This window comes from Phalaenopsis equestris, unplaced genomic scaffold (genome assembly GCF_001263595.1).
Source record: "Phalaenopsis equestris unplaced genomic scaffold, ASM126359v1 Scaffold000002, whole genome shotgun sequence".
Classification (NCBI taxonomy): Eukaryota; Viridiplantae; Streptophyta; class Magnoliopsida; order Asparagales; family Orchidaceae; genus Phalaenopsis; species Phalaenopsis equestris.
The window spans coordinates 28,770,336-28,782,761 of NW_018164444.1; the positions used below are offsets into that span (position 1 = coordinate 28,770,336).

The 12,426-nt window shown below is 32.4% G+C and overlaps 1 protein-coding gene across 7 annotated transcripts in view; it reads right to left on the reverse strand.

Annotated features, from left to right (window-relative positions):
- Positions 1–9,118, reverse strand: part of LOC110021838 (chaperone protein dnaJ 1, mitochondrial) — a 118,351-nt gene extending 109,233 nt beyond the window's left edge. For 5 of the 7 annotated variants that reach the window (XM_020720523.1, XM_020720505.1, XM_020720515.1 and 2 more), the window contains exons 1-4: positions 8,893–9,118; positions 8,685–8,793; positions 2,468–2,557; positions 2,274–2,365 (exon numbers count right to left, since the gene is read on the reverse strand). In XM_020720523.1, the coding sequence (XP_020576182.1) occupies positions 2,274–2,365; positions 2,468–2,557; positions 8,685–8,793; positions 8,893–8,946 (345 nt within the window). In that variant the 5' untranslated portion in view covers positions 8,947–9,118. Of the gene's footprint in view, positions 1–2,273; positions 2,366–2,467; positions 2,558–8,684; positions 8,794–8,892 lie in introns of those variants that run through there. The other 2 variants (XM_020720540.1, XM_020720558.1) reach the window with 2 other exon arrangements.
- Between the last annotated feature and the right edge of the window lie 3,308 nt (positions 9,119–12,426).

Consider the following 12,426-nt stretch of genomic DNA (forward strand, 5'->3'; position numbering starts at 1 on the left):
TAACCTAACACATATATATAAATATATATATACATATAAATATATATATATATATATATATTAATTAAAACACATTTTACCCGCGCACGACGATGCGACAAAATAGGTGTCCTCCCTAGGCAAAATTGACGTTCCGGACGTGTTGGCGTAGTTCGTTTCGTCATCCGGGGTCGCTCGGACGACGTCATCGTGGATCGGGTCAAAAACGTGTTGCGAACTGAATCACGTCAAAAACTCGGCTCGAATTCGATTAAACAGGACGGCGAAGAGCGCAGCGGCACCAAATCAACGAGTAAAATCAATCCTAAGGTCGGCAGTCCTATAGGAATGCTCCCTGAGTTCCTTAAGAGTAGCCTTACCTGCCAAGCAATAGCGGTCAAAACTACTAAATAAAACGTCAAGTCGAGCGAAGAAAAGTCCAGAATTGCTAACGGGGAGGGCTCCTTCACTAGTTTTCTAGGAGTAGTCGACAGAAAGGTTCTACGGCTAGATCCTAGGCTACTAAGGAAGGGAAAACTGTACCTCGACCGAAAGCGAGGTCCACAATATCTTTCACTAAAAATGAGGTCAACAATAAGATAATAAATTACTGGTACAGTATGACATCCTATCATAAACAAACTACTTGTTAAAGAGAAATAAGAAAATCATGAACTAAAGAGAGGATAATAATGTTCAACCTTGACTTACTTGGTAATAAATTATTGGTACAGTATGTCATGTTAAAGAGAAATAAGAAAATCATGAACTAAAGAGAGGATAATAATGTTCAACCTTGGCTTACTTGGTAATAAATTATTGGTACAGTATGTCATGTTAAAGAGAAATAAGAAAATCATGAACTAAAGAGAGGACAATAATGTTAAACCTTGGCTTACAATTATGCGCGTCCATTCAAGTGATGATAGTTACAGCTACAAGTGTTATGATGTTTGTCTACCAATGGTTTTGATTCCCTTACACACCTAGACTCTCATGCCAAATACTATGACTAAGAAGAAACTGCTAGTAAAGGTGGGAATGTAGAGATCAACAACAAGAGAAGCTTTGATTGAAAAGTGGGACGGAAAAGGTAAGTAAATATTCTTTCTGGAAACAGGGTAGAGAAGAGGTTAAGTGGTGCGGTGAAATAACTAGAGTTACAAACAGCTTGATTTATTTTAATCTGCAATAATCACATTCTGTTACTAGTAAAGCACTAAGATTGTACTTCAAGTTTTTTGCTACCCTGATTAACTTGATTATGTAAGTAATTAACAGACATTGGTGGGCCAAAACATAAACAAAATTTTAATATTCTGTTTTATATACGAGCACTGAATGTTCATTAGCAGGCCACGTTTCAAGATCTGAAAATGAGAATTACATTTATGAGTGCTATGACTGCTGCAAAGGATAGACTGACAAGGACTGCATTAAAGAAAGCATGGCAATAGCAATTTTATAAAAATAACATAATGAAAAATAAAAATCAACAGCATTAGACAGGCGTTGCATCAGAGAAGAGAAGGCAATAATAAGTTCAAAACTCAAATATTAAGGAATAAAAGGGATGGGCCAAAGCTAATTAGTTGGATATTGTTGCAAAGATCTGACAACAAATTAACAACAAATACAGGCTATAAAAATAACTGAATGTAGAAGCAGATTCGAAAAAAGCCAACTCAAAATAGTTAGATAGCTAACACTGCTGTATGTGCTACTTCCACCGACAGTTTTATCTCTTGAACCCCCTCACATTGAATGATAATTAAAAAGAAATATAAATATAGAATTTTATTTGATGTTCCTCTTAGGATGCAACTCCAAACAGGATAATCATACAAGCAGAAAAAGATTTTAATATATAGAGTTTTACGATGTTCCTATTTCTGATGATAATTTCAACTGGTGAAACTCGTCACAGCTCATGATAATTAAAGAGACATAGCGCCTCTTAGAATGCAACTCAAAACAGGAGAATCATACATGCAGAGCATAAAAGGGAGAAAACCATGTAACCAAAGAATGGCATTTGTAACAATGCTAAAACATGAGCAAGTTATTGAAGCGCCCAACAGACGCAAGAATAACTTGACATGAGTACATTAAAAATGAATTAAATAAAACAAAATTAATTCATCTCCTAAATGGATATAAGCAAGAAGCCAAGAGAAAACAAATATATCAAAAAATGTGTGAAGATCTTTACAAATCGATATACTCCGTTAAAAGCAGTCAAAAGAAAATAAAAAGCAAAAATAATAGCAAATAAGGAAATGAGGGAAACGTGCATTGTGGAATGCTTTCTTGATGTCCTCTGGTGAAGCATTATTCGAGACGCCGAGAATTTCATAGTAGTCTCGTTCCATAGCATTACTAGATCCTGTGATATAATACATTCAACATCTACTTCTGGCACAATATTATCTAGAAAAGCAAGAAAAACAATACCAATACATAGACTAATTTGCAAATATTACTGTACCTGTGAAATGAAAGGATCTGATTGGAAATGTTTTGGCAGCTTTAAAAAAGACATCAGGTCCTCTAAGAAACTGAGCACGTCCATTTAATGCTGACAGAAGCACCAAGTGTCAAGAAAGGCAAATACTAGAAAATGGTGATTACAAAGAAGGCAATTTGTCTAAGATGAGCTTATAATATATAACTGGATTTATAAAATCTTGATTGCAATGCTAAGCTCTTTCTTGTAATTGATCATATATTAGTTGCGTTATTTACTTGTATAAGGTGGTTATTTTTCTCAAAAAAAAATTATCAGCAAAAGGCTAGTATATCAAATAAAATGAAAAAGAAGGCCAGAATTCCAATCATATCATGAGTCATTTTGCACCTAATACAGCCATAGGCTTCCTTTGTCAAGTTTGCCATTCTGCTTTTAATGTAAGCCAATTTGACATTAGCCTTAAGCCTGAATGATATACATCGGAACCGAATTCATCACAAAATAAACAGCAGCAACGACAAGACATTTCATGGATGATTAGGCAATAAAAATATTCAATCTAAGACCTAATGCAAGATGTCTAAGAATCTAGAGTTTCACAGTGCATCTATATGTGTAATGCACAAAAATCACACATACAAAGTCATGTTCAAAGTTCACAAAACATCAGCTAAAATACACAATCAGCCTTTTTTTCTGAAAAATCAGAAAAATACAACCCAAATGATAGTATATAATAACCATCCAAATAGAAATTTAGCATAGAAAATTCAATTTAAACTAAAACAGTACAACAAAAAGAAAATCATACCAAATCAAATTACAGAAGTAAACCAATTACTAAATCATATAAAAAAATTTAAAAATTTCCATGGAAATTACTACAAGATAATTTTCTCAAAGATTTTATAGCATTAACTGTGCAGTACAAGAAAATTCATCATGACTATCATTCAAAAAAAAGGAGAGAGAAAACAAAAAATTTGAAGTAATTATTATTAATGGGCTTCATTTTAGCATGCCTCATATGCTTATTTATAACCACAAATCTCCTCAAATTTCCAAAATAGAATTAGCTAAAATCCATGGACAACTATCACAAAAAAGCCATAATAATTATTTATTCATGAGGAAAATAGCAAGTCCCGAAAGCACAAAAGTTGAGGGATTACTGGAGAATCTACAAGTCATGGTAGAGTAATAGGAAAGCCACTAAACTAACTGAATCTCAAGTAAATTCAACACTACAGCCCAGTAAACATTAAAAAGACAACCTTATGAGCCCTAAAAATTCACACCTAGCTTTTCTAAGAGAGTGGATCCAAATAAAGCTTTTAAAGATGATTTGATTTAAATAAGATACTACCCAAAGATTTTGACCTCATTGATCTGGACCGAGTTAGAAATCAAAGGCAATACCTTTGGATCATGCCAGTTTGTAGGAAAATTGCTTGTCTCAAAGATACTCTAGTAAGGACATATGACACAAATTCATTCCTTCATGAATATGGCATGGAAGGGCACTTGAAATCTTGCTTATAAACACAAGTATCCAACTTCTGATTAAATTAATAGAAGAAGAGAAGATCTTGAATCGCATTCTAATATGACCATAGCATGGAGAGATTTCTTAATGCAACATAAGATTATGTAGATTTGAATTCTATAGTTGACTCATAATTTTAAAGCAGTATTTTAGATCGATTGAGTTTCCTCTGATCAGGCTCTCTCTTTGTGACACGCCTAAAGGTTCACTGGAAGCTTATGCCCCTTATCAAGAAAATTATTCATAAAACCAAAACCAAAGATGCTTCACCAATCAGAATATCATCTCCTAAAATTGACTTCGGTTACTTGTTGCACAAATCAGCAATGATGATGACTCGATCATAGAGAAGAGATGCTTTGGTGATGGGTTGGCATGGTTATGAACAAAGATGTAAGGAATTGCTATTCATCAAACTTGGAGCAAAGAGAGTGTCATGGCCAGCAATAAAGTTGGCTTTCATTAGCACATGGAGTGGTGAACTGAGAATGAGGTTTAATTATGGGTGCGCCTCAGGGTGGAGGTTTTAATTCAAAGTTTCAATAAGGCATGAGCAAGCCATCAAGGAAGGAGCGGGTTGGGCTTGCAAGAGTTGAGGCTTGCAAGCAACACAATCATGTGATGTTAAGGGAGAGGTCAATGAGCCAACAAAAGAAAATGCAAATGAGGTTAGAATTAATGTCACAAATGGAAGAATAGGTTATTGGGTTTTTTTTTTTTTATTTATCTGATAAAACAGGAACCAAACATAAAAACATAACGGTAACAGATGCCATAAATGAATTTCTAGGGTATGGGTAGCGCTGCAGAGAATTTTATGGGATTTTGTGATTGATCTTTTTCTAATAAAATAAATTGAATTTTTTAAATAGAATAAATTTAGTGTAATAATTTCCTCGTGCAATTTATCATCATTATACATGCCAAATTTTATCTCATCACCTTACAAATTTTATCTCATCACCTTACGTGTAGATATTTTTCTTAACTGAAGTCATTCAACAATATGGGCAATATGGGTGACTTTTCTAGTTAATTTGATACTTCGGATGCATTAGTGCAATCCATTTTTGTAAAATGAATCACAATTAGGTATTTATAAAATATATGATGTGTTTTGACCCAATTTCACGAAAAAATAGACCATTCACTAGTCATTTTCAATGAATTTGATCAAATCGAGTCAAGAGATATATTTGAGGTCCAAACCCAACTCATGGTTCAAAGAGAAATATAATAGCCAAACAACAAAAGGCTCTAAAAAAATGTCCTTAACAAACCAAGTCCCAATGGCAACCAAAAAGATGTCTTCTATACTTAAATTTAATGCATTCAATTACAATCTTATGTGATTGGCAATTATTATCAATTGGCTAGATTCAAAGATTCTAAGGCATTCAAAATCAATCTCCAATCAAAGATTCATTGTCCTTTAAAATAATAAAATGGTCTCTAAATAATACTAGCCACTCTACTTTCAAAATATCATAGCTATTTTTTTCATTAAACTATGAGTATAAATAAAAAAATAAAGCACCGTGAAAAAGAAGGAAATATACATCCAAAAATACCCTCCAAAAAGCTATAGTGGTCGATAACTCAGGAATCTTTCTTTTTTTTTTTTTTTGATAAGTGTTGCAAACTACATTAATAATGAGAAATTCCATAAATCTTTGATTACAATTATTAGTTCTCAATTATGTGATTGAATAGCTTCCAAAAGAAAGTTTTCTATTTGAAGCACTCCAACCAAAAATCATGTATTTTTGGATACACATCTATGGAAGCAGAGTGTCATGAAACAAAATTGAAAATACAATATTGATAATATTAGACTTCAACCATCCCCACAATCTTTCCAAAAATTCATACTCGTTCAATCACGTCAAAAATTCAGCCATATCTCCCTCATCAAATCAAAAAGGCTGCTTTTCACCTAAATCTAGCCCACAAAGAAAATTCATAACATTTTAATCATATATCCAATTGAATAAATAATCACCGACACTAATTAACTAATGTTTTAGAATTTAGAGATGGAGTCACTTATAACTTTTCACATATGAGAAACAAGCCATTGACTGCCATATAACTCCAGCCAAAAACCTATCCCAAAACCGCCAAACTAGTCACTACCTTCCTTCACCTCACAAACCACTCCAACAAACCTAGAAACCTTTTAAACACCTCCCCATAAAATATTGTTCTTTAAATTGATGTCTCGTACCAACTCAAATAAAGTTAGTCGGAAAACTTAACTAATAATATTATCCATGCCCCGCTAATTTTACTTTAGTAAAGTCATTTCATTGGGAATCACACATGTGATAACATTTCATTCCAATTTAAAATTTCCTTAAGATTACATTTTCTATCGAATATAAGAATATAATTTTAACCTCATGTAAGCCATTTTCCAATTACCTAGAACTATAGCTAATCCGATAGCATTTAAATTACATAATGTTGATTTTGTATTAATTAGCCAAAGTATTTATGTCCAACTTCTAGTTTACATGATTATGCAACTCTAAACTCCAATACAAAATCCACTATAGGACATCTCAGGGTATTTCCTAATGCAAGTCATGATGTAAAATAATCAATCAAATTGACAAGTCATATACTATCAACTAAAACACAATCATTCCATACAATGAAGCCAAAAAAACAGGCATAAGTCAGCCCAAAAGATAATTTAATGATCATCTAAATAAACATTTAGTAAAGAAAATTCAGAATGAATGAAAGCAATATGACAATTGAAAATCACAAAATGATCAAGAATCCAAATTGAATGGGTTTAGATCAAATTCAATCGCACAAACAAATGAACTACTAACTTTACGAAAAAAACAAGAAAATAAATTCACCAACTTAAAATCAATTCCTCATTTTGAAACAATAAGGCAGCTTCTCCAATAGATAGCCACCGCTTACACCATGCTAAAAAGATCCACATTCACTGGTGTTCAAGCACTAAGTAAAAATAGAAAACCCAAATATCTTATTATTAATGGACTTGTACTTTTAACATGCCTCGATTATCAATTTTTAGAACCATTAATCTCATAAAATCCCAGCATATGATCTGATCAAATCTATGGATTATTGCTAAAAGAGCAATTTTATTTATTATCCATCGAGATAAAAGAGTAACAACAAGAAAGGACAAGTCAGAGGATAGTTGAAATATCCACAGGTCGTATCTGAAGAAAATTCCAATACTCCATGGCCCAACAAATAACAAAAATTCACAACACAATTCATTGCCCAAAGAACTATTGAGAACTAAGTAATAGAAAACTTCCATCAAGATCCACAAAATCTAAAGAGCCAACTGACAACCAAGCCAAACAAAGGCCTTCCTTAATTACATCTTATGTCATTACTAAAGACAAGCCCAACCACAAAAAATAAAGCAATTATTATAGCCAAAAAAATAAGATAACTAGAATAGTGTTTTTTGAAAATCTAGATAATAAACCCAATCTCATAGGAAACATCATCAACATGTTTACAAAGAAACTAAAATAAAAATCCATAAATCAAACTATCGCTACAATAAAATCAACAATCATAATGTTGTAAGGAATTAAGGCTCATGTATTCTAATAGCAAGAGATTGTCCACGATAGCAACAAGAAAAGGATTTAATTGAATGAAGTTTGATTTCACGGCCGAATGTCAGATGAGCATGAAAATAAGACCATAGAAAAAATTAAAATAAACTAAATATTGAGCCACATGTTCTAGAATGAAAACAATCAATCCACTTATTAAGCAAACAAAAAAAGAACATTTGATTCTAATATTTTATCCTTATATCATGCTTCAAGTTTATTTATTTATTTATCAATTTATTTTTTTTAACTCACACGTGCAATAGTATGTGCTAGGTCTTGAACTCGAGAACTTATGATTCGAGACAAAACAATCAGCAAATAGTCCAAGTGGGATGCACTTATATCATGCTTAAAGTGAAATGGTTCGAGTTAAATGAGTCTGGAATACTATTTTCTTTGTCTGTAACCTATCAAAAAAATTTAAGTTTCAAAAGGACTTAGTTTTATTAAGCATAGCTATGTAGGATAACCATAGCATTCATGAAAAATATACATCAGCCATTAAGAGCATTGATTAAATTTGTGTGCGTGTTCAAGATAACTTGAGAAACAAAGATCCATAGGCTGAAAAGACCCTTCAAATGGACAAACAATCCAATCCATCAAAGCTATCATACAGATCTCCTAACACTGACAATCTTCACACTTTAGTTAATAAGTGCTGAGCATCTTTAATAAAGAAGTCCACATAACAGAAGTTTCCACATTAGCGTGGCTGTTTCTTAAAACAATTGCTACAACATTATATGAGTATGAATGCATGATCAAGTAGTAAGGTTTATGAAACAGCTTGTCGTAGAAACGAATCTGGTCAGTAACTAGAACCACATTTCATAATAAAAAAATAAATTGAATTAGCATTGAGAAAGTTAGTTTTAAAGATGAGCAACATTTGAATGATGGAGATAGATACCCAAAACAAAAGTTATCAGCATAAACTCTAAGCTTTAAAACATAAATCAGAACATTGAGTTATATAAATTACATATACGGTATTCAACAAATATAGAAAATCAAATAAAAGCATGAACGATGAAGAACTTTTTGTTCAGTTGGGAATTACATGTAGAGCTGTTAGAAAGTAATTTCAGAAACGGTAAGAATCCATCTCTTCTTTCCGTTGCATGTCCCTGAGACAACCTAGTGGCATGAGGTACAAGTTGTCCTGATGCCTGCAAGAGACGATCTCAAGATAAAAACAAATAGAAGGAAGATACAAAAAAGAACTTTTCTGAAAGCAACTCGTGACGAGATGCGGTTAGGACCCTTACAGCCTGCAGCAAAAGGGACCTGGGCAGAAACCCTAGCGCGCTGAATCGGCCCATTACAAGGTCGACGGACGGACCACTCTCCCCTCATTGCTCCATAAAGATATAAGAAACAGCTGCACTCGTGCTCCGGTTTCCCGGTAGAGACTCTGTTCAAAGATTTGAGAGCAGCGGTATACATATATATGGAGAAAGACGACCAAGGTGCATTCGAGCAGCTGCACCTCAGAAAATATGGGAGAAATCATTTTTCAAAAACTTATCATAACTAATATAAATTTATTTTACTTTTAAAAAATGAGAGTTTTAGAATTGTAACTAGTGTAATCGAGCTCGAGCCACCCTCGGCTTGAGCTTGAGCTTGAGCTTGATTAATTTTATCGAGTTCGAGTTTGAGTTCAAGCTCAAGCTTCATTTTATGAGTTCGAGTTGGTTGGAATATAACATTAATATAATACAGTGTTATAATAATAAAAAACACTCAATAAAAAATATAAAATATTATTTTTAAAATATTTATAATACTTTAAAAAATAAAGTATTCAAATTTAATATATTTTGAGTAAAATTTGTATTATTACTTTTCAAAATAAGTCGGCACACGACCTAACCAGTCGAGTCGGCGCTAGATGGGCTTGGCTTGTTAGCTCATCAAGGCCAATTATCAAATAGACTCGAGTTGGCTCATGAGTTAGCTTGACTCACTTACATCCTTAAGTGAGACTACAGTTTTCTGATAGCCACCAAACTTTAACAATTTAGTTGAAAAAAATAATTTTTCTATAAAAAGAAGTAAGAAAGCAATTCTCTAAACAGAACTGTGATTGTGGTCTGAAACACAAAATAGACAGAAAGTTGTCCTAAACAGACCCTAGGCCTTTGTTTTTTTTTTAATGTGAAACAATATTATGTTCAAAGTTTGAATGTGTGTGTGTGAGTGTGTGTGAATAAGTGTGTGTGTGGACTCTCATAATATAATAAGTGATTGATGTTATTTGAGACTCGCATATAAGTATTTTTTTATATACATCACATATTCAATTTTAGGACGATGGAGTCCTGCCCAACCAGAAAAAAAAACACGCTTTATTTGACGAGTTGGCGATGTACGAGCAAGAAAATTATTAAATATTAAGGTTTAGGTTTATTCTTTAACAAGAGAAACCTCTCCAAAACTTATTTTTGAAATATTGAAAAGAATAAAAGAAGATGCGGCAAATGATAGCCGGAGTGATGACCTTGAAGTTGGAAAGCCAACAAAGTGCTAATAAAATGAAATATCACTACTGAAAATGAGTTATTAGCAATAGTATATGCATTTGATAAATTCAGGTCATATCTCATTGGAGTTAAATGTATTGTGCATACAGATCACTCTGTTATAATATTTGACGCAAAGAAGGACCCAAATGTAAGATTGATTAGATAGATCTTTCTGATGCAAGAATTTGATTTTGAAGTAGTAGATAGGAAGGGATCTGATAATCAAATAGTTGATCATTTATTTATGATGGAGCGGGAAAATACATTCAATCTTGAAAAAGAAATTAGTGAATTCCTGATGAGAAATTATACACTGTTACTGAGTGGCGTGTGTCGTGGTATGCCGACATAGTTAATTTCATCATTAGTGATCTTATACCCTATGAATTGATATAACAATACCAGAAAAAATTTGTACACGATGCAAAGTTTTACTTTTCGGATGACATGTATTTATATAAGCAATGTAAGGATCAAGTTATTCGGAGATGTATGCCTTATGAAGAGACCCAAAAAATTATTCAAAAATGTCTTGATTTTTATTTTTGGGGACATTTTTAGAGTTGAAGAACTACATACAATATTTTATAATCTAGATTTTATTGACCTACTATATTTAGAGATATTAATACTTATGTAACAACATGTGATTGATGTCAGCGTGTAGGCTATATTTCGAGAATGAATGAAATGCCCTTAAATTTTACATTGGAAGTTGAAATTTTTTATGTACGGGGTTTGGATTTTATGAGACCATTTATACCATTTTTTGGAAACTTATTTATTTTAATCACAATGGACTATGTTTCAAAATGGATTAAAGTAGTTGTTTTACCCCACTATGATGCTCATAGTGTTTCAAAATTCTTAAAGAGGAATATTTTACCAGATTTGGAATATTAAAAGTGATCATTATGAATAGGGAAGTCATTTTAAGAATAAGAGAATTGAAACATTAGTTGAAAAATATAGTATTGAACATTGGATTGCCACTATTTATTATCCTCAAACCAGTGGTCTAGCAGATTATCCAACCGTGAAATTAAGAGAATCTTGGAAAAGACTGTAAATCATAATAGAATGAACTAATCTCCTAGATTGGATACTACATTATGGGCCTATAAGACTACATACAAAACTCTTATAGGAATGCCCCCATATAGACTAATTTTTTAAAGAGCTTTGTCACTTACCAGTGGAACTGGTACATAAAGCTTATTAAGTTATTAAGGAATTTAATTTTAATTCGAAAGATATTGATGAGAAAAGATTATTGCAATTAAATGAGCTCGAATAGATTATAACTGAATCTTATGAAAATGCTAAGATTTATAGAGAAAAAATGAAAAATTGACATTATCAGAAGATATTAAAAAAAGATTTTGAACCTGGACAAGAAGTTTTATTGTATAGTACAAGATTGAAATTATTTTTGGGAAAACGTTAATCTAGGTGGATGGGGTCATTTATTGTGATGAAAGTCTACCCATATGGTGTTATGGATATTAAAGATCCAAAAACTAACAAAATATTTAAAGTGAATGAACATAGACTGAAACCTTACTTTGATGGATACAGGCCTGTCTTTAATGAAGTGTTAATGTTGGCTCAACCAGAATAAAGAATGAATACATCGGGCTGACGACGTTAAACCAAGCGTTTTGTGGGAGACGACCCATAGTTATTTTCTAGTTGATTTAAGTTTGCTTTTGTTTAATTTAAGTGTTTTGGGTAAATTTTATGTGTTATGGAGACTTACATGTTAAGAAGAAGCATATAACACTATAATTAATTATCCAAATGAGGTTATGAGTATTGTTTTGACCTTAGGTGAGGCGGTGTAAATTTGTGCATTGTCGCCTATGCCTTTAAAACTGCCACCTAAGCGCAAGATTACAAAAAGTCTAACACCCAAGTGCTCATATTTGGTGCCTATGCGCCATAGTTTGAAAACCTCCTTGAAACTTTCTTTTGTAGTTTTTTCACAATTTTTTCCTATTTAATTCCTAAAACCTTGCATTTGGGGTCAGTTGTCATCAATTGAGAGGGAGGAGATTGATCCCAATTTTATATGTCAATGCGATGTATGTGTTTATATTCTTAATTTTTCCTTACTTATAATTCTTACTTTGCACCAATGCCGAAAACTTGATCACTAGCAACAGCTAGGCAAAAACTTGACTTCAAAGCAAATAAGAATGCAATTATTATATTTAAATATGTGATACTACGCTAATATACGTATCGTTATCAAGTAATATATGATTTTTTTAT